Source organism: Falco cherrug, chromosome 1 (genome assembly GCF_023634085.1).
Source record: "Falco cherrug isolate bFalChe1 chromosome 1, bFalChe1.pri, whole genome shotgun sequence".
NCBI lineage: Eukaryota > Metazoa > Chordata > Aves > Falconiformes > Falconidae > Falco > Falco cherrug.
Genome location: NC_073697.1, coordinates 112,759,844 through 112,782,363, shown reverse-complemented (window position 1 = coordinate 112,782,363; position 22,520 = coordinate 112,759,844). Strand labels below are relative to the sequence as shown.

At 45.3% G+C, this 22,520-nt stretch overlaps 1 protein-coding gene across 1 annotated transcript in view; it reads right to left on the bottom strand.

The window, feature by feature from the left end:
• Positions 1 to 1,449: 1,449 nt before the first annotated feature.
• The window catches only part of KSR1 (kinase suppressor of ras 1), a 73,685-nt gene continuing 52,614 nt past the window's right edge, over positions 1,450 to 22,520 (bottom strand). Inside the window, exons 5-20 of the mRNA XM_005439833.4 lie at positions 21,605 to 21,609; positions 19,636 to 19,696; positions 18,465 to 18,548; positions 17,820 to 17,881; positions 17,612 to 17,718; positions 17,132 to 17,300; positions 15,816 to 15,857; positions 14,816 to 14,870; positions 14,035 to 14,080; positions 12,620 to 12,999; positions 11,594 to 11,690; positions 10,675 to 10,808; positions 10,101 to 10,232; positions 9,738 to 9,873; positions 9,248 to 9,381; positions 1,450 to 4,787 (exon numbers count right to left, since the gene is read on the bottom strand). Coding sequence (XP_005439890.3) covers positions 4,709 to 4,787; positions 9,248 to 9,381; positions 9,738 to 9,873; positions 10,101 to 10,232; positions 10,675 to 10,808; positions 11,594 to 11,690; positions 12,620 to 12,999; positions 14,035 to 14,080; positions 14,816 to 14,870; positions 15,816 to 15,857; positions 17,132 to 17,300; positions 17,612 to 17,718; positions 17,820 to 17,881; positions 18,465 to 18,548; positions 19,636 to 19,696; positions 21,605 to 21,609 — 1,723 coding nt within the window. The 3' untranslated portion in view covers positions 1,450 to 4,708. The remainder of the gene's footprint in view (positions 4,788 to 9,247; positions 9,382 to 9,737; positions 9,874 to 10,100; positions 10,233 to 10,674; positions 10,809 to 11,593; positions 11,691 to 12,619; positions 13,000 to 14,034; positions 14,081 to 14,815; positions 14,871 to 15,815; positions 15,858 to 17,131; positions 17,301 to 17,611; positions 17,719 to 17,819; positions 17,882 to 18,464; positions 18,549 to 19,635; positions 19,697 to 21,604; positions 21,610 to 22,520) is intronic.

The following is a 22,520-nucleotide window of genomic DNA, read 5'->3' as shown; positions in this document are numbered from 1 at the left end:
TGGCGTTCGTAACCCGCGGAACAACTTGGCCCGTCTTATCCAGGAGCAAAAACTGTCTTTGGTAACTGCAGGTGGACTCAGCATCCCTTAAACTGGCCCCGTGCGCTGGGCGGGGGAGCGGGGCAGGGGCCTGGCGGCTGCAGTGACGGGCAGCAGCCACGAGGAGGCGATCGCACCCCAGGGACCGCATCGTGCGGAGGCGGCCGGGCCCCCAGCCCAGCCCCGGCCCCGATGCGCTTTGTTGCGAGAAGCGGAGCTGGAGCCGAAAGAAAAGCGCGGAGCCCGGTGCGCGGTGCGCGCAGCCAGCCGCGCTGTAAGTGAAGGCCTGCGAGACGAGACTTGAGAGAGGGCACAATACGAACCGTGCCCGCAGGAAAGACACGCGCTTGTATCTCGTTTGTGGGAGGCAGACGGGGACTGACAGCCGGTATAATGGGAGGAAAGCAAATGGGCTCAAAGGCCATAGACTAACAAGTCAGTCTAGCGAAAGCAAGCTGTTAGACACAGCAAGGGCTACAGACAAAAGCTGTGATGCTGATTATTTATTTTCTAATCTTATTTTTTTCTTACACGAGCTAAACCTGAGACTTCTGTCACCCTTTACTTCAGCGTGTTATTTGAGACTTTCTCTGTTCCAACAGGATTTCTAGAAGTGGGACCACTTCTGTCACGATAGTTGCTTATTCTTGCCCAGTTCAGAGAAAGGTTTTTAACACGCACTTGGCTCCCTGCCATTGCCCACCCCTCGGCTGAGCTCGTGGGGCAGGGCGGCTTTGGCAAGCCCCCCCCAGCCTCGGCAGGGCCGGGGCTCCATGCGTGCCTGTGGGCCTCTGTGTGCCGCAGAGGGTCTGCGCTGCCAGTCAGCAGGGTCCTGCTCTGGTCATTCCCTCGTCAAGGGCCGACCCGTCCAGTTCGCATCACCCCATGGCCGTCAGGCTCAGGTGTGGCAAAGGAAACGGGGAAATGGCAGGGAACCCCCTACTGCTGCCTCGCTGTGACAAGCGAAGGGCAGGGAGGGCGTGAGGATCCGCAGGAAAAGTGATGACAGGAGCAGGTGACCTCCCTGCACATCAGCCACCATCTCTGTCCCACCACCTCTCTGCCTACGCACCTCCCACGGTTTCTGCTCTAAGTACACCGCCCTGAATTCCCAACTGCGATCTGCAGAGGGGTCTCCCACCGCTGGCCGTCACCTCTGGGAGGGCGAGCGCTGACAGGCGGTGTGAAAAGGCACCGAGCGTTTCTCTCTGCTGCCCGCACACGCTGCCTGGCCCCTGGCGTGCCCCTGCTGTCCCGGGTCGGGCTCCGCAGCCCCCCAGCCAAACCGCAGCGGGACGGGGAGCGCTCCCCTGCCCTGCGCTGCGCTGTGCCGGGGGGTCACCGTGGAAATCTGCTCTGTTTAGTTTGGCTACAAGGATATGAGGGGGGGAAGGTCAAACCACACTTCCGTAAGACTTGCTTTATCCAGAGCAAAGATTTATTCACTGAAAAGATTCCTACATATCCAGAATTTCATCAGTATAGAGTGCACTCTTTTCTTGGTTTTTGTTGTTTTTTTTGCTGGTTGCATAAACTAATACAGAAACTTGTTAATACTAACAATTTTTAATTAATTTAATAGCAATTCTGGAAGACACTCAGTTGATAGAAAATATAAAAAAAAATTTTTGACTGTACAAACTTTACATCACATTTGAAAAGAAAATGTGTCCATTTTCACCATATTAGACTCCATTTACATTCACTACTGACGTGTGGCTTCTGTAGCAGCATTGTACAGCCAGCTTCACATTTACAGCTCTGGAACGGCCCGGGCGTTCCCTGCGTCGTGCTCTTGCGCCAGCACTTGAGGAGACGGTCGGTCCGCAGACCATGGAACAGGACAACCCAGCGACGGCCGCTTGGCTTGCAACGCGCTGAGGGTCAGAGAGCTCTGCCCACAGCTGTGCAGCTCCACTGGTGTCGCTCAGTCGCCAGGTTCTTACACCAGCTGATTAAAACAAAAATTCTCCCAGAGACGGTGATCAGTCTCTCCTCTCTGACCTGCTGGGTCCCAGAGGCTGAGTTTTGCTCTCAAGAGCAATTTCTGGGTGTTGAATACAAACCAAGGCCAGGCTGAATCAGAATCCCCAGTCTCATGACTGAAGGCAGGTCCCGGGGGACGAGCCTCCCGCCGGCATTGGGACCTCGCAGCGCAGCAGGGCTGGATGTGGCTCGCGCAGCCCCGCACCTGCGGTGTCTGCACAGACCGCGTTCGAGTTACACCTGAGGGCAGTCTTAGGAAAGACAAATGGTGGCATTTTTTTGTTGTTTTTTAAAAATTATTTTGTTTTAATCTGGCTGGTCATCTAGTGCTGTCTGTCCTCCTCCTAGCCAGTCATCTTATTAGAAAAAAATTGAGATTATATTGCTTTCCCAGCGTAGCCCTTGCACGCAGGCACAGGAGCGTCGCTGCTGAGGAACAGCAAGGAAACGCTTTTTATTTGCAGGTTGGGCAACTGGTTGCCACAGTGAGCAGCTGTGGGTGTCCCAGCGTTCAGGACCCGTTTACGCACAGAGGGCAGGGGTAAATCACGAGTAGCGTGCCAACGCTGCTGCCTCCCTCAAGCACGGAGTTAGCTGAAGGCTGCGCAGAACTGCAGGCTGTAAAGTAACAATTTGCATCCAGCAGCAGCTTCTGCCCTTCCCTAAGGCAGGGGGGCTCAGCGTGCCACGGGTGCCCAGTGGCACATTTCTCCTCACTTTAGGTTTGTGTTGTGCTGTTGATATTTAAGCAGTACTCGCTGGGAAAACAAATTCTGCTTAAAACTGCTGACACAAGATTACTGAGAGACAACAAACAGCAGCAAATCTTGAGAACCAAGGGGTGTAGGTTAAATAGAAAGTAGAGTTGGAGGAGGTTTATTTGCTTTAATGAAGGTGGGGGAGAGGAAGGGGGTCAAGAGAGTACCACAGTGCTGCACCTGGCTACCACCAATTTTTTTCTTTTATATCTGAGACACATGTAAAAAGTCACTAATTTGTCAAAATATTCGTAAGAGACTACAACCGACGTGCACATAGTAGGAGCGAAGCTCTCTGCTCAACAGAATTCAGGAATTTTTTCTGCCACTTAATTTCCTACAGAAGTCAGCCGGCCACACCGAGTGCCTGTCACTCTGCTGGCCCCACAGGGCCTTCAGAGCTCCCCTCCCTGCAGCCCTCGCGCCGAACCCTTGCAATGGTGGCGAACGGTCTGTGGGGCTGTAACGTGCTCTAGTGCTGTTGGAGACATGAAACTTGGTGACTTCCAGAGAGCCCTAACAAACTACCTCAACAAAACGAAGCACTGTAAGGACAGAAAGGATCTGAATGTTCCTTGTACCATGAGGGCTATCCCCCTACCCTGGCTGGCAGGAGGCGGCAGAGGAATGTGATTGGGAGGCACAACGCAGCCTCTGTCGATGCTGCTTGCAATTCATTTGCCAGTGGGATGATGCATCTGTTACCTTAAATGCAGTAAGCAGATGTATCCTTTATAACCTCCATCTTACACACTGGAGGAGGGTGTAGTTGGTTATTCTCGTCTTAAAATTAACCTTTGAAACAAGTCTGAGCTGTTGGGTTGAGTCAGGTCCTTTAGATCCAGATGTCACCTTCCTGGCTGTGAGATTTCTCTCATTGTTAAGTTTTCCCCAGAGCAACTGCTCTAGGCCCAGGCTTCTCAGCTTGCAGACTTCAATGTGACCGGCTGCAGGAGCTGGGGACGCTCTGTGTGTGTGGAATGACTTCGCATCTCTGACCAAGCTCTGTGCACTAAGACCTGATTTAATGCATTATTTAGGGATGCCATTTTCCCTTGACTCTTCCTGCAGTGCCGGAAAATGTCTTTTCTTCTACAAATGAAATGGTGATCAGGGCAGTAAGAGTCAAGTCTGCTTGGTCAGTGTTGTAATTCCAGAAATGCTGCTGGTTTAGGGGGCTAGAACTTGTTGTGCCTAAAGCTAAAAAAGTAGAGTTTGACCCTTGTACCCAGAGCTGTAACAAGCCTTGGTTTTATTTTTGCAAAGGCCAGCAAGTCTTCAGCTTCCTATGGGATTGTGTGAGAACAAGCAGCTGCATTGTGAGTTCTGTGTAGAAGAGCACTGGAGTCTTCAGTTGAGACACAGCCTCACGCGATCAGAAACTCTCCTAGCGATAGGTTTGCACCAGGGTAACCCGGAGCTTGGGCCAGCCCTGCTGAAACAAACCTCAGGGCTCAGCGATCAGTTTGGGCAAACCACGATGCAACAGATGGATTTTTACCTTAACGAAAGAAAAATGCAAGCTGGCACTCCAGCCCTTCACGCTAGATGCAGTGCCGTTCTGAAACAAGCCAGTTCCATTTCTCTCAGGGAAAACAAACGCTTTGAGGCAGAAGAGAGCTCCTGTTTAGCACAGACATAAGAAGGAACTAGAAACAGTTCTTTTTTTCAGTGCTATCTGAAAATGGCTGTAGTTAAACTTGATTCACTGTTTATTATGTTTAAAAAAATATAGTTCACACAAAAGTATCATGTAAACATTCTTTAAATAACTGCTGGTGCTCGGGCAGAATGCAGACTTTACAGAGACCGCGGGACTGTGAACTGATGGTCGTGCGGCTTTCAGCTTGGAAGATTCAGTGAAGATTTCTGACGCTTTGTGTAAGTAGGCAGACAATGTTATCACAAGACAGTTACACACCATGCTATATCTTTTGATTACTTGGTTCCAGGATTCCCAAGCCAAATCTTTCAAAACGCAGGACAACTTTGCTACTGTTAATGCTGAAAAGAGTGGAGAGGGAGAGGAGAAGGGAGAGGGAAAGAGTTATTTATTTTTGATTTTTCTTACACAGCTACAGTCCTATAAAAGGAACTAAAATGGGTTAGCTTCTGATCTCGTACAACTTCACCCAGAAAAGAAGCTTAAGTAATTAAGCAGCAAACACATGAACTTATTCATGCTAACCTCATCAGTGGAAACATACAGCACAAATCTGATTTGCCTCAAATTGGAGAAACAGGGGGATTCTGTATGTACCTATGGTGAGTAGAAGCCCAACACTTGTCTTCAGTGGGCACTGGGTTTCCTTGAAGTAGAAGGGAAGGAAAAAATGACTTACAGAATTTTCTTTTTAAGAGAAAGGGGTGTTTTGACAGGGCACATCAATTGGTAAAAAAAAAAAACAAAAAAAAACAGAAAACAAACCCATTTCCTCCTCTTTATAGACTGTAGCAAGTGCAGAAAGATATCTTTTCCTTCGCCCTTGAACTGTTAGCATAGCTAGAAACATTTTCACTTCAAAATGCCTTCCTACACACATGCACTCAGGTGACAGCAAAGCAGAGCCTGAATACATGAGCTCTTGCAGGAGCCCTTCTGAGAGAATGAGTACGTGGGAGTATTTGTCCTCACTGAAGATGGCAGAAACCTCTCTGGTTCTTGGTGCATATTATCCTCTGTCCCTATCCTCTCCCCTCCAAAACAAGCTATTTTTTCAAAAATCGTGAATCGGTAAAGAATGAGAAAAGACCTTTTCTAAAAAGGCACATATTTGCTGTTACCTACAATTCTGCAAAGCCCCTAATGTTACGTCAGACATTTTGCTGAACAGGGGATGTAAACAGAAGCAAACCATAAAATTCAAAGCACTAGATTTTCCGGGGGAGAGGAGAAGGAGGAACTGAAGGATGCTCTTGCTTTCCTCCTCTTACACAGCATTGTAGCTGGTCCCGGCTGACCGCCGTGGGCCAGTTCTGGACACCACTTGTGGCCTGGTCCCCCATAGGCTAAGGGACTGCGGTCTGCTCCGAGCAGAGCAAGGACCGTCCTTCTTTCCACTCAGGAACCGCACCAGCTTCATCCAGCCCCTGACAAAATTGACGTGGGTCCCAAGGGAGAACTGGCACAAACTGGCCCTTAACTCTTGTCAGGTTGCAGCGCGAGTGGAGCGTTCGGTCATCAGCTCTGCCTGTGAAAATGTACCTGTTCCCTTCAGGCGACCTTCAAGCCACAGTCCAGCCTTAAGGACAACAGGCATAACCTCAGACTGCGACTAGGAAACTGCACCCCTCGGCCTCGCGAGACTTGCAGGACATGCACAAATCGCACCAGTTCCAGGAAAACCCCAGCCTGCTGGGCAGGACACAGCACTTTCTGTCGCTTGCACCCGGTTAGTTAGAGCGCGGATCACTAGACCCTTTCCCGGAGGAAAGCCTGCTGAAACGCTTCAGAAGTGAAAGATGGCCACGCTGTTAGACAGTAACTTCTTGCAGACAGGAGTTGTTATTCAAGCTAACAGCCCACACCAAGCGGAAAAAGGGAGAAATGGAGAAGTCTGATAAAGTGTTGATTATGTCCATGGGTTAATTTCGTGGTTTGGTTTTGCTTTTCTAAATGGAAGGTGATTGTCCAAGTTGCCAGTTAGGATACAACACATGGAAGCATGCAAGGTGGAGCCCGTTATTGCACCAGTAGCTACAACCTACAAAGAAATACGGGAGGGAAGGGAAAAAGACACCATGAGAGTTAGTTTTCAGTTATTTAAAGCAAACCTTTGAGAACTACATATTATAAAGCTTACACCAGAATAAAGCATTGAGGTTAGCGCAGAGTTTCCCAAGGGAGTTGTCAGAGGGGCTGGCAGCGTGTCTTAAGCGGGTTTTCAATCGGAGTAGGTCTCTGGCTGGCACGGCTGCAGCGAGCCTCCCGGGTGTGACTCGAATACAACGCAGTTTGCAGGGGAGGAACAACAACTGAGCTGCCTGCACTTTCATTTCAACGAGCACTAATTCAGCTGTCAATGCTGATAATTAATACTGACACTTAAAGTACTTCTCCTCTATTAAATGCTTTGAGCGGAGAAAAAATAGTAATGTATGCAAATTGACATGAACCGCTTGTGGGGGTGTTGGTCTGTCTACCCAGACAAAAATAATTAGGGTAGCTACTATATAAGACATCGTTCTGCAGTTCCACAAGCTGTTCAAGAATAACTCCCTATGGAAACGCTAATCCAAAATAATCACTTGGCAGATTGCTCTGGAACTGAGCATTCTCCTGAACCGACTGCCCAACTGGGAAGCATTACTTCAAGTTCATTTCCAGTGTGATGTTAGAGGACGATGCGAGTGTGCCTGTCTGCAGGGGAAGGTGAGGCAGCCTGGGCTCGCTCTGCTCGGCGGAGCCTGGCTGGGGAAGCGAGCGGGTGTGCAGGCAGTCATCACAGCTACAGAGCCAACACGAGCGGGTCTTATCGTATAGAGAAATGAGGGGAGGCAAGTGCTGACACACAGAACCACAGTGGTGGAGCACAGCGTGTTTCTCTAGAACAGAAAAAAAAAATTTACCGAAGGACATTGCTATCATGCAAATCTCCCGGCAAAAAAATGGCCTTAAGTACAGCGCTCTCCCTTTGAGACAAGGGAGGATTAGTTTAAAAAAAATGGGAGGAAATGTCACAAGTGAAGCTGGATGACTTGAAGGAATGGATAACGGCAAAGCACACACTCGCGGTAGCTGGGTATAGACCTGTGCCTGGAAAAAAGGTTTGGTGTGCTTTCAGCCAGAAAAGGGGAAAAAATTGTTACTCTTAAATTACAACTGAAGGACAGAAAAGAAGCAGCGATTACATGCACGTCTGTTTTTTAGCTCAACTTTTGTTGGTTTCTCTTTGAATTTTTATTTACAGGGAGGGAAGTGCAGCTGTGATGGCTCCGCTGGGGCAGCGAGCCCCGCGCCTCCCAGCTGCGCACAGAGGCAGCCATGGGCGACTCGAAGAGCAACAGCCAAAGGTAAGGTGTGCTCAACCCTTGCTGTACCTTTGTAGAACACATGCTCTGATACACACAGATACCTGTCTAGTGTAAGGAAAACATATCAGACTGTTCTACTTATCAGCGAGTGGGTAGTGAGCATTCAATCTTTGCTGATAACAGTGTCCCTTTGTATAAAGATGAAGCCACAGCCTTGGAGAAGCATTCCGCATTTTAAAGTTATTAGACATCATAATATATCAGGGATCCAGTGCAAGTGTTAGGGAAATTGCACAAGAGACAAATGACTTTGAAGAGGTTACCAAACTGTAACCCCATGCCCAACAGCAACTCAAAGCGTGGTGCTGAGGCCGGGCTGGCTGCCTTCTGCCGCCAGAGCTACTCAGGGTAACAGCGGCAGCAGTGGCAATCAGACAACTGACATAAAACTGGCCTGGGGTGGGGGCTTCAGTCTCTTGGCTCCAGAAATTGTATCTGCTTTGCTTCACTTGATTGTGCTAGAAGTGGACCTGGGAACCACCCTTCTCCGAGTGACAGGTTAGTCAGGAGAAAAGGGGCTGAAAGTTTTAGGTCTTGTGCCTTTATGCTCATCCAGTCTGAACTGGGATGAGTTTCCTATTCTGGTCTGGTTTGTCTAACGGATGTCATGGCATGATGTACAACGGGTGTTTTGAGGGACCTCTTCCAGTTTTGACAGTTTAGAGATGCTTGACCCTAAGACCTTTCTTTTCCAATTGCAACACAGAAACTGACTTTGAAGGTGTCACAGTCTGACAGGGATTTATGCTGACTTCTCATGATTTATCTTTCCTTGGTCCAGATCTTGACATAATTCCAGCTTAGAGATTCAGTCCAACCATTGCCGCTCATTCCTACCCGTCAGTTTAAGCATCTTCAGCATTTCTGAGACACCTGACACATGATTACCACCTGCTTTGGGTTTTCCCCCAGCAGTGAATTATTCGGAGTCAGGACTGCTGCTGCATTTCTTTACGTGCCTGTGGGAACTGGCACCCTTCTGCAAGGAGGGGTGGGGGTGGGGGTTTCTCACATGCTCCCTGAGGAAGGCTACGAACTTGGGACTCTCAAAATTTGACAGTTCCGTTCCAAAGGGAAACGGTGGCACATTCTTTGGTCCTTCCCCTCCTCAGTCAGTACCAGCCATTATAGGGGAAATTCTAAACCCTTCGAGGTCAGTGTGGGCCCTTTCAAACACTGATGGTAAATACTCTCTGAAACCAAACGTAAGTAGTCTGCTGAAGGGACGTGGATATGTTCAAGTAGGAAATGAACTGTCTGAAGCATGCAAGCTTAACTGCGTAATTTCCTAGTAACTGGAAAAGCAGAACAGCACAGTTACTCTCCCGTCAGAGGTTCGACAGCCCCCAGAAAGGCAAAATAAAGCACCAAATCAATCAGCTAGCAAATTCTGAGTGGCGTAAATGTTCTTAACAGCAGCAAATACTCACTCAGCAGACTTCCAGAAATGTCCTGGGTGGGAGAGCCGACGATTCAATTTTGGCAGTTTTTCAAGCATATCCATGAGGGCAGTGAAGCTAGGCCTCTCACTGAGATCAAATGACCAGCACGCTGAGAGAATTTCCTGCAGAGGAGAGTTGTGGCTCATTATCTCCACTTAGTTCACAGGTCAACTGCACAGACCAAGCAACTGACTGAGCACTGTGATTTGCGCAAGCCCAGCCAGAGGTGCTGTTTAGTGGAAGTCTCGGGCATTCTTAGCATCAAACAGCATCCTGCATACCAGCGGATGTCCACTCCTCTGTGTCAGATAGGGGCAGAGCCTCAATACCTAACCTGATGCCCCATTCTAATCTGTTCTCTCTCCCGCCCTTTATCCTTAGAGTTATAATACAAGTACAGTAAGCTGCCTCTTTATGCAGCTCCCTGTTTTCCTGATAAATAGCTACATGGCAGGATTCCTGCAACTGAGGTACTTACATTGACTTCTTTCCCCAAACTAACAGTTGCAAGAACTTGTTTCACTCCCTCGCCACTTCCAATCTGCCAGATGAGTGCCTCTGCAGGCTGGTTCTTGAAAGGCCATTCTCTTGCTTGGAGCTCATACCACACAGTCCTGCAATGTTAACAGACAAATCAAGCCTTTACCTGCTCTTAAAAGAAAGGCACAAAACTGTTCCAATTTCTTCAAATAAGCTGGGGAAGGTGTGTAAGGCTGTGCAGCAAATCCCGCCTGCCCGCACACCTCCCACCCACGACTTGTAGCAGGTGAGAAAAACGCGTCCCAGCTAGAATCCCGAGTCTGTGACAGGAGAACGGTGCTCTTAGGGGTTCCTTTCTTACCCAAAGGCATAGATATCTGCAGCTTTGGAGAAAGGCAGCTTGTCTTCGTCCTTCCCAGGGGCCATCTCGCGAACAATCTCGGGGGCCAGGTAGCATAACCAGTCATGGGGCAGCTTCAACTCATTCTCCCTCCTGAGTTCAAAAGAAAGAAGTGGTACAGAAGCGCTGCTGCTTCCAGGAAGCAGCATATGGGCCATATCTGTGCTTCACCTAATGCCTTGACTTTATTTACTCAAATGTTTTTGCTGACGTTTTGTTTCTAATTTTCTTGCCCTATTAAAAAATACGCATGTGTTAGCCTGACTCTCTCTCCAGCTCATTCTTGGCCTTGAAATTTTGTTTGTTCTGTGTTCAGAGTCCTAGTCCACACAGAACCTCCTAGCTCTGTGCTACTGGAACTGTAGAACGAACTCTGCTTAAAAAAAACCAAAGAAAAACGGTATATTCCAAAAATGTGTGTATGCACTAAACCATCAGCACTCCTCACTTTACTGTGTAATGCATCAACATGCTTCCTTATTTGATCACTATTTTTCATTCTAGAAGTGGACCAAGTATTGAAACCTTCACTTACCTTCCTTCCTGAACCACACCCGAAATTCCAAATAATCCAAAGTCAGTGATCACAACTTTCCCATTGTCATAGAAAACATTCTTGGATTTCAGATCTTTATGTACAATCCCCTTTGCGTGAAGATACCCCATGCCCTGGGAAATATATGCAGAGATGTAAGTTTGTTGGGTTCTTTGTTATTTACAAGCCTCTATCTCTGGGACACTTTACTTTCTAATACAGGTTAACTCTCATTACTCCAGCATAAATTATTAATTGGAAGTGGGGACACGGCAGCTGTCTGACTTGTACAGGAAGGGTGCAAGGGAAGTCTGCAAGGGAGCAGATCTTGGTTTAGCGCTCAACTTCCAAATTGCTTTTCATCCTTTACATAGTAGGGCTGCTGGAAGGGTACTCTTAGTTGAAGCATCAAGCGGCTGTGGACTTGGCAACCCTGATGAAGTCTGTACGTGTCAGAACAATGAACAACTGACACAAGTTTGCTCACTAAATTCACAGGATATTTCTGCCAGCAAAGAAAAGAGCAGCTTCAGAAATGCTTCTTCAGCTGAGAAATACTGAAAGCAAGCACAGACACTGTGCTGATCTGGGAGAAAATGCCATCTACTTCAGAATGCATTAATTTAGTTGCAGTTACTATAATAAAGAGACCTGGGAAGGAAACCTGTCCTGCATACCTTTCTTCATTACTCCCTTTATCTAAATTCTCCCTCCCCAGCCCCTTACTGGCAAGCAAAAGGTCTCTTTCTGTCCTTACAGGCCCCTACCTTACTGCCCACTAAATTAGCCCTTTTTTCCAGCCAACTTGGAGCATCTCCTGCTGCAACACCCTGTTGGGCTATTGAGGCTTCCACAACCGCTCCAGCTGTGCAGCCCCTAAGCCCTTGCTGAGGCCCCCGTTGGCATAGCGTACCCTTACCTTAATGATCTCCTGTGCTATCTGCCTGGTTTTGTTAATGTCCAGGGATATCTTGGGGTCCCTTACAAACGAGTGAAGCGTCCTTCCTTTGCAGAAGCTACAGGAAAGAGGAACAACAATCCTTAAAAAGGTCTTTAAAATACTGGAGGGGAGTAAGAATGTAATACTGGATGATCAGTTGTTTCTTTTATCACACTGACAGAATCCCAGCCCTCCTCCCCTGCTGAAAAACACCATTTTGAAGAACTTTAAGGACCCCGTTGATTTGCGTCTGTGTGGGTGTACACGTTTAGGAGACCTGTTCTTAAAGCACGCTCAAGGATACACAAGAAATGCTTATGTATTTCTTCAGAGACCCAGCTGTCGTTATACTGCTCTGACATATGAAGTCCAGTTTTCAAAATCTGAGCACCAGCTTCTGCTGCTGGTCACTTATGCAGGAAACATCTTTTGAAGCTGGCAGTTAGAAATCACCCCGTATGTCCTTGCCAGACTGTGAGGACGGCATGCCCTTGGCCTTACTCAAATTCAGCCTGCATATGAACATCCCCAAAAGCTTTATTGAGGGGCCAAGTGATCCTCATCTCAACTAAATACTGAAAATGGGAGAGGGGAGAAAATCAGTAACATTTCCCCCTAATCAGCAAGTGTCCCTAGGAGGAACAGAAAGGAAGAGGGAACTGTTGCATTGCCAGACGCGCACGTTGGTTTATCATCACTTTGCTGAATTGGAACCATCTGGAAGTAGATGGCAGAGGAACAACCTGTTCCAGATTTTTTTTTCTCCAGCTTTTTGAATGTTATTATTTAAGAATTCAAAAATAAAAAGAAAATTGCCAAAAAATATTATATATTCCCTAAAAGGAGGCAACCTTAGAATCCAAAACTCTGAGCAACACAGGCTGCATCCATGTCTGCCACCTCCTGACTGTAGCGAGAGGTTTATTTTTATCTATTAAAAAAATATATTATCTATCTACATAATATGTATATATTTAAAATAATACTAAGATGCTATATCCTTACCTGGTAATGATTGCTAAATGAGGAGGGTTCATGCATGCTCCCATGAAAAGTACCACATTCTCATGCCGCGTCTGTCTGTAGTTCATCACCTCCTTTTTAAAGAGCTTGAGGTGATCCTGGTTGTTCCCATCTATCTCCAGCAGCCTGATGGCCACCTCCCCGTGCCACTTCCCCTTGTAAACCTTCCCCCATCGTCCCTGGCCAATAGGGTCCCCCAGTTCTATCTGTTCAAAGGGAATGTCCCACTCTTGCAGGTAGACGCTGGTCTGGCTAGGTTTGCGGTAAATCATCCCTTGCAAGTGTGGCCGTCTGCTTGGCAAATCTTCCACCTCATCCTCATCATCTTCAGGTTCTGATTTATTAGTCTCTGCTTCTTCCACCTGTTCACAAAAAGAGAAGGGAAACGTGCTGAGAGTCCCACCTGGAGGGCAGAAGCAGCCTACCAGCCAGCAGCAACAGCTGCTTTGAGAGAACTCCAGAGGCTGGACACACGCATTTGACTACAGCCCCAGAAACACACTGCACAGGACAAAGTCATCTCAGAAGGCTACAAAAAGCTGTATGTCTTCTGTATGTCAGCACACACATGTGAAGACAAGAAAGGCTCTGTCCCATAGAGTTATATTTACAGAACCAGCACTAACGTCTCAGCGCTCCGCATCTCTCAGGATTTGCTTCTCAGTGTGGGGAAAAATGCTACAGACCATTCTAAAAGGAAGAGTCAAGAACCTCTTTGTTCTTCCAATAAATGTGGGCACAGGCTTTTCTGAGATTACTTAAATTCTCCTGTTAGGGAGAAGTGCTCCAAAAATCAACAAGCTTGATCCAAAATCCAGTAATTCCTGCTGAAATCATCAATTCTCTATCAGTTTACTCATCCCTACAGAAACCCATTTCAGCGTTCGTACTACAAGCTGAACATGTGCTTAGGTGCTACCAAAATCACAAGACTTGTGAAGAGGTATGGAAAGGCCTTCCTATGCAAAACACAAGCCCATACTCACAGCATTTGCTTTGCAGGACCTACCGCAAGCTAATCTGACCACTGGTAGTATCTACACGTGCATTACTTGCAGATTTGAGGTCTGCAGAGCTGCATTACGAAGTCTAAATGCACCAGACCTGCGGCCTTTGTCATATAAAAAGGGCTGCATCAAACTGAGTGAGCCAGAGGTTTGAAAAATATCATCTTAGCCCTATTGGAAAAAGTTAAATATTGTTACGAGTACTTAATTGTTTCAGCCTAGCTACAGAAACCATGAATTTTCAGTTGAGATCTTTGCAGTACAAACAGTGCAGTGGAACTGAGGTAAGGCACACCCAGTCGACACACATAATTCCAGGGCCACAACTGTTTCATTGCACTTTCAACATGGCATTTCTGATTGTACAAAAGGGCAAACCAGAAAACCTACCTCTGCTTCACATTCAACTCCATCTGTGTCTGGCTGTTGATCAGCACTAACAAGAGAAGACAGGTTTACAGTGAAAATAATGTTTGCGTATCCACCCGAGTTAGAAAAGTGGGCTGCTACACATGCAATTAGTGGGGTGGAAAGAAGCAAATAGAGAACAGATCTTGATAGCATTATAGTAGGTCAGGGAAAAATACAATTACTGACCCACTTAACAGATAAGGACTTCCTAAGCTTACTTTAGCAAATGACGGACAAAGACTTTGAAGTGATTTTCAATGATAAGTGGCAGGAATTGACTTGGCAGCGGCATGGCTACACTATTACAATGCGTTCCAGTAACAGATACTCCTGTTCCTACTACTGAAACACCTACAACAGTGAGGAAGCAATTGCGAGTGCTGGCAATGCAGGCTAAAATCTTCTGCATGTCCTCCAAGTCAGACCCTGAAAAAGATGCTTCCCTGCTGCTAAGCGTGTCATGCTCTTTCAGTTGTAAAACTACGTAACTTCTATTTCATCAGACCTTTCTGACCTCGGGAATGCACACATAACTGTAACTAGGTGTTAAAGGCATGGGCTTCTTACTGTCCCGTTTAAAGTAAAGATCACGTTCAGCTTTATAAAACTGGTAATACCAGTATTGCCCTTGCTGACTAAAATTATCCTCTGACTTCTCAGGTTGTAAGTTCAGTTTGGATCATAACATAGCACTTTCAGACCGATCTGAGAAGTATCAGGTAAACATAATGCAAATAAAAGAATTTAAAACTATACTTACTTAGTGTCTGCAGCTGTTTCTGGCGGCTGTGCTATTTGTGCAGGGCTGGGAAGTTCTGGGAAAGAAGAAACATTTATGACATTTTATACTTTAATCTCTTACAGGTTAGAAGTTTTAACATTGCAATAGTGAGTATTTGTTTCTTATTCAGGAATTATAAAGTAAACTCAACCACAGACAGTATGATTTTATACTTCATATGAAACTATATTCATCTTTCCTAGTACATACATGCCTGTATACTGACCAAGCCCAGTCTTCTTCCCATTCACCTACTTACCTGTAATGCCTTTCAAGGTCAGTCCTTGTCTGTGAATTACTCACATGCCTTCAAGTTGCCTTGGATAACCAGAAATATCCTTATGAACTAGGATATTTGGTTTTGTCTATACTGCAAGTCATGTATTCCAAATGCACCTTGTCTGCCCTGCATCACCAGTGCACAGGAAATTCAGCTTGGGTTGCAAATCCTTTCAAAATTCAGAGTAAATACCCTGTGCCTGGCATCCTACATCATCAATTCTCCCTTTGGAAACAAACAAGCTGTTTCTAAGGGCTCACGAACAGTTGACTGGGAAAAGTTTGTATGTGCAAATCCGCACGCGAATAGTGTTACACCATGGTGAAATCCCACAGGCAAGAGCCTCCATTCATAAAGATGGGCTCAGCCTTCCCGAACCGACGGTGCCCGTTGATACTTGCCAGGCACATAACCCTAGAGCCAGCCTTTCTGAAGTGGACAGCTGCGTGTAGAATCCCACAGCAGAAAGCCACTGTTTTACACCTAAATATTCCAAGTTTCACCTTAGTATGTAAACCATGTCACTACCTCGTATTAGGAAAGAGAGGTGTGAGTTCTATACTCACAAATATACAAATAAGAGTATAGAACTTTTAAAAAAAAGCAGAATTACTGTTCTTGGGCAGCATGCAGAAGTTTACAAACAAGTTACTTTTTGGCAGTAGAAGCTGGTTAGTAGAATTAAAACAATCAACTCACCTGGGAAGATAAATTGTTGTCTATGCTGAATGTAGTAGGCAGCTTTTTTATTAATTAGGGTTTTTTAAACAGTACAGCAACAAAAATTACCAGGAGAAAAAAAAACAACACAAACAAGTTAGAGGATCATCAGTAAGTGCCCCATATGCATTCAATGAATTAGTCCCAACTCACTGTTGGGAAACAGATTAGTAGATTATCAGCCTGCTTGAGGGGGTGGATTTCTGCACATGCATTTCTGGAGACTGTGACAGATGATACTTATCAAATGAAAGCTAAGTTACCAATAAGCAAACAGTCTGGCGGGAAAACAACGCATTCACACTTCAAGTGGCAGAAGCAAATTTACAGAACCAGGAACACTAAAAGGCAGGCCCACGTAAAGGCTGGTGCTTCGATGCTCTCTCATGTCTTCAGCTTTTTGGAGATGCACCCAGAGAAACTGAAGCTCATGAGCCATCTGCAAGTAATTTTTTTTTTAATTTCAGTGAATTTGAGCAGTATGTCCTAACACAAAGTAGTTGCAGCAGAATCCTTGTACTAAACTGGCTCTGCTTCTGCTCCTTTTGGATAGGCTGAAATAGCAACTTTCACTCACAGATCAAAAGCCGATGTAAAATACAGCAATGCTGAAGGCTAGATGTAGCAGCTATTGAGCTGCATGTGACTTCATTTCCAGATCAAAGGAATTAAATTTATTCTCTCTACGTAAATCTTTGCCCTTGTCAGAGTTTCTTGCCTCTGTCAACCCCGGTAAAGATGGCACATTTGGGTTCTTAATCTGTGAAGTATGTAGGGTAAATACTGCTCCTCCATACACGTATGGCAATGGTTTAAAAGTGAGTGCTGATTGTTGGCTATCTTTTGGAAGAGACTGGTAAAGTAATTCATTCCAGTTCTCATTTTTATGTTTTGCTCTAGCAATCACCTTACTCGTGATTTAAAGCCACTGGTGACCGAACACAGCAGGCAGCATGCATTTTACAGTACAATGAGAAAAGGAAGGAAAAATGATGTAATTTATTTTTTTAGTCCTTTTCAAAAAAGGAGAAAATAGAAAGATCAAATCATGTAAGAAAGGTGCCGACATTCCTCAGTAATCTGTCTTCTGCAAAGGTATCCTGTTGATACCATTTTAAAACTTGTAGGAACACCGTTTTCTTTTATCAGATAACAAGATACACCTTCACACCTCGCTTACATGACACAACTGTGTATTCAGAAACCTGCAACTACCTGTGAAGTCTCGGTCAGCCCCTGCTTGCATAGAGGCCTTTCTGGTCTTGGCAGAGATGTCCTGAAAAAGGCAAGCGTACCTGGGAAGTTAAATCGTCCATCCCTCTGGCCCATAGGAGATGGGTTTGGGGGAGGTGTTGCACTGGGAGGGTTGGAAGACTGGAAAGGTGCTGGAGAAGATGGTGTGGATGAGGTTGTAGAAGAAGGATTACTACTGGAGTCCAGATGATTTATTGCTGGTGGATGCTCCTGCAAAGCAAGGAAAGTCACTTGTGAGAAAACAATAAAAAGAAAGAACAAACTCCCTTCAGTGTTTACTGAACAAGAGAGAAAGGAAAGCTGTCCCTAGCCTTGAACACAGCACAGTTCTTCTAAGCGAGCAGGCAGCTGGGGCTGTGGGCAGCCTACGTTTTACAAGGAGAAGACGACACATCAAGGTCTCCTTGCAAAGTGAAAGCTCAAGCTGCCATTCTTGCTCCAAGCAGCAAGTTACTGCTGCCACCTCTCCTTACTGTGGCCTCTCAGACTTACAGACACCACACACTTCAGTCACCACATACCTTTTTCGTTAGTGCTTTGGGAAGAGTTCCGAACTGTGGTTCTGTTGGTCTGTCTACTGGATTATTGATATCAGAAGGGACAGACTCTGTTCTTCTTATTTTTGTTACTGAAAAATGAGAAGAGAGAAAAAAGCTTTAATCAGACTTTTTATTCTTGCTATACCACCAATTACATTGAAATGCTAAAAATTTGTAGAAAATTACTTACTGGGAAGGAAGGATATTCTACAAGCAGGTGCCTCTTTAGTACATTTGTTGTGACATTTTAATCTGAAAGAGACACATTACGTGTTAAATAGCATCTTGTTCTTTCCTAAAAAGAGGAAGCCTACCCTTAATTTGTAATTCTTATGCTAATCTCAGAGGGAGTTCTGGAATGCTCCGGGCCCCAGAGCAGCATACACAAGGATTCTTCATATGAATGTATGTCATTAGACTAATGAAACCATATACATGCCTTAGCATCTGATTTATTTTTAATATAGTTACCTTCACTAATTCTTATCCAGTGGCAGTGAAGCAGTAAAATCTCAGTGATCTGGACTAACAACCCAGACAGAGAAGCAAAACCTAAAATCCTCAATGCTATTTAGGTATCCAGCTCCCACTACAAGTTTTGCCCATGATCAGGTAGGAAGTCTGTGACCAGGAAATAAATTTGGTTCATTCACGTGTCAGGCTGCCAACCTAAAGTGTAAGTCGATGCCAAGGCATCCCTTTGCCAGTTCAGAAGCTGACTTTAAAAATGATGCCACTGCTAAGAGTGCATCGCATCAAGAGATACTTGTTACAGGCAAACTTTAATGAATCAAATGCAAAATTCTTCTGACAAAGGTCATCACTGTGTGCTCACCTGCAGTACTTACACTTCACCCCGAACATCATGCTTTTCTGACAGACTTGGCAAATCTGAGATAACCAAGACTTTGTAGAGAACCTAAATAGAGACAAGAGAGGAAAAATGATGTTAACTGGTGCCTAAAGGAAAAATAATGTTTGTAGGTAGTTACAGACAGGCCATACTTTAGCTCTTTCCGAAATGGGCAAGTGACATTATGGAAAAAACTTCTCACTTTTCTGATCAAAAGCAAGCGAAAGAAGGCTGGCAGCAATGCTGCTGACCCCTTGCTAGTTCTCCACTCCTGGAACAGGGCTGAGAGGTGCTCAGAGGTGTCCCTGACAAGGAGACAGGGCACGCATGAACACACATCTCTAGAAGGTCCTCAAAGCTGCAGCTCAGATCTGAAGCCTCATGCAGTCAAAGATTCCCCAGGCGAGAGTATCACTTCTTTCCATAAAAAAAACCCCTCAAACTGGAATTGAGCTTCACCTCATGAAGCAAGCAAGTACTCTGAGAGGGAGCAGCCAGCACATACTCCAAGTGCAGCTCCGGCTGGTGAGTATGTGATGTCTGTCAGTTGCTGGTGTCCCTCCTCGAGCCAGCAGGACATGTCACGTGGTGCTGGTTATGTTCACCTGAACATCTTTGTAGAACTGGGATCCGATTTGGGGGGTGGTGGTGGGGGTGGTGGGAGTGTTACCCTTTTACCAGGAAATTAAAGGATAGGTTTGATCGGCATTAAATCTGGCTGGCCCAGTTTTGGTTTGGATTTGGAAAGGGGATGCAGGAAGCTACAACGGAGGAAAAGGGAAGTCTATGCTCTTCCCACGTAGGAGGAAAGAGCAGCTTCCCTGTCATTTGCAGCAGTGGAAGTGTTTAGGAAAAGGCAGTGATACACATTTGGCATGCCTGGTCCTATCAGCCCATACACAACGTTGCTACTGCTGGCACACCACTCAGTACAGAATCACAAGTCAATTGGCTTTTGAAAAAGGATTTCAAGTGCACATATTAAAAAGAAATGAAGGTGAAATACATCGTTAAGGCTGAACTTAGCAAATGAGGCACCTGACTTGAAACCTATCTTAAGAATCGTGACTGCTACGAACACACTAAAGAGGATGCTGTCCTGGTCTGACCCCAGTTTTGCTCCTTCGTGGCTCCCACACCATGCGTTGCTTACCTGTGTGTTACGGCTAAGCCAAAGTCTCTTCGTACCGTTTGAGGGGATCCTTGGGAGGGTTCTGATGGAGAACAAGAGATGTTTTAGGGAAGCATTACTTACAAGCTTGCTTACCAGTCTAGACAGAAACAAAGCAGTCACTGTCCTAGAAATGGACTAGTAGCCATGACACTGTTAGTAGCACAGCTGAGACTGGTTTGCCTTCTGCTGTAAACCTACCACACACTACTCTTTCACTTCTTTTCATACGGAGGCAATGTAAAATAAGATCTGGTGGAATCATATTTCTTCCTTTTTTTTATGTTAAATAATTCTGTTTTATGTTTAGGCATTGCAGAAGTCCACCTGATTAGGTGTAGGCCATCCTTAAAGGGGAAAGTCAGACTTTACTCCCAGTTAGTTTTCTCCCAATTGCTTTATCACAAATACCATCACCCAGTTTTCATGCAGTGTCAGTAGCCTTCAGAATATTCTTTTACACTGAAAATCATTATCTCCATTTTATAGACAGGGCCAGCGTGACCCAGAAGAACAAAAGCATTTATGTGAGATCACTTAGCTAGCCAGTAAGTGCAGACACAGACCTAGACTTCAAAAGGCCAGTCCAGCACTCCAGTGGTTACACCACGTAACTACCCAAAAACTCTCAAATACTAAGATTGTGGCATATTTCCTGAATTAAATCGATAGCCATATTGCACATCTGGAGAAAACTCAAATCTGCAAGCGTCAACACAGCTTCAAGGCTGGACACTGTCAGACACTGAATGCTTACAAAAAGCCAGTCTCCTTATTTGACCCTAGATGGCACCAGATTCTTTTTTATCATTATTCCAGTGAACTTTTAAAGGCATCTGTGGTCTTCAGCATCTTAGAACAGGCTGGAATGACTAGTTGCTTTTCCAAGGAATACTGCTGATCTAGTGTGGCCATCCAAATGCAGTCATCTGAATTAATCATAATGCAACAGGTAAAGGAGGTAAATCCTTACTGCAGAATCCCGATGATAAAAAAGCCTGGAATTCATTGGGACTTAAAAGAACCTACAGTACAGATTTTAAAACAGACAATATGAATATATGCATAGAAGCACCAGAATTCTTCATTTTTGTTTGAATTTATTCTAATGCCTTTTTTATTTATTGCATAAATTCTATCACTCCCCACAGATAAATACCCATATTTCTGCTTGCATTTTCATTTTACGATTTTCTTTCTATATTTTTTAATTTCTGAAAGTAATTCCTGAGAATTTTGTTTTAAAGGGCATTAAATGGATGTGTGGTGCTATAATGTCCTCATTTGGACTTTCATATGTTACAAAAAGGTGAGGCTCCTATCTCTCTGCATTAGCTTCCAAGGTTACAGGTTGTGTCTGAGACAGACACACGGAGTAACATCAGGATAGCTACAACACTAAACGGCATTGATGCCTTACTGGATAAAACACAGGTCCTAGTCTTGTAAGCCATTAAACATGAATAGACTCATCAACATCAGAGGAAGCATTCCACATTTAAGCACATGCCAAAGCCTTCCTCAGAAGGTTGCAAGCGACCGCTTAATTTCATTAGAGATACTTGGCAATGAATATCCAAAGATACTAAATGGTTAGATACGAAGTTATTTCTAGCACTGAGGCATCAATAACAGCTGTCTGAAGTCACAGACAGGCAAATACACCCAAACCCCTTGCCTTAACCCTTTGTTCCTTTTTATTCCCAGTATTCCTTTTGCTTGCTTTTGTCATCTGAAGAAATACCAGGTACAAGAAAGACCATGTAAATGTCCTGCGGTTCTCCAGTAGGGCGACAGGCCAAGCTCCCGTTAGAGTCAACAGGAACTCGGGGATAGAAGGCCCTGCTGAGGACCTCCGGAGGTTGCACAGGGATGACCAACAGATACCCGACAAGGACACGATCTTCACTCTCAGCAAAGAAATGAAGACAGCCCTGTAAATATCTCTTACCAAACCTAGAGAGAAAAGAAAAAAAAATTTTTTTCAGGTATTCATATTCATGTGACAGGATGCACACTTTGCTAGAGCAGAAACTCTTTCCTGCAGCGTTTGATGTCAGGTTTACAAACACCCCTGGTTTGCACAGGCTCCTGAAGTTGCTGCACAGCCGATATTTTCCTGCGTACAAATGGCAGCCTTTGCTGGGTAAAGCTTCAGCTCCAGCCCGTGAATGAAGTGTACAGGAGCGCATCTGAATTTTGGCTTGCAGATGAGGAGTGTTAATGGGCTCTGCAACTCCATGGAAGTGCCTGAATCACAGAAGTGCTACATTTTCCAATACCTACCAGACTTAATCAACAGGATCTGGATCACAGCAGAACCAGATTCTTATCGCTGAATTTCAAAACAAAGCTGTGCATTGGCCACAGCTGCCTACTTGCTGCATTTAGACATTCCGCAATTTGCAGGTTTTAGTATATAATTCACATGCACTCACAGGGTGGAAGAATGCTGGACTGCTTACAAGGCTACACATTTATAATGAACTCTTTCATGTCAGTCAGCAGGCAATACCATACTGCAGCATCAAAAGCACAGCCATTTGCTGTTAATGCTCATACTGAAAATCTCAACTCCATTCTGAGCTGGGCTAGTTTCCCTTACACAAAAATGTGAAAGGTCCTGAGCAGAACAGGCTCTTCGCACTCTTCCAGGTGGTCAAAGAGTTAGGGTACGTTGTAATGATCCAGTGCCTGCTACAGAATTCGGATGCTGACCTAAGTTTAGGGATAGCCAGAGTCTTTGGAAGGCACTTTTTTTCCCAGTTTCAACTATTAGTTAAATGTTAGATTAATCCCTTCCATCCTGCCTACACAGAAAAAGTGTATCTCAAAGTCTGGATCAGTCCAAGAAAATGTGTAGCCTA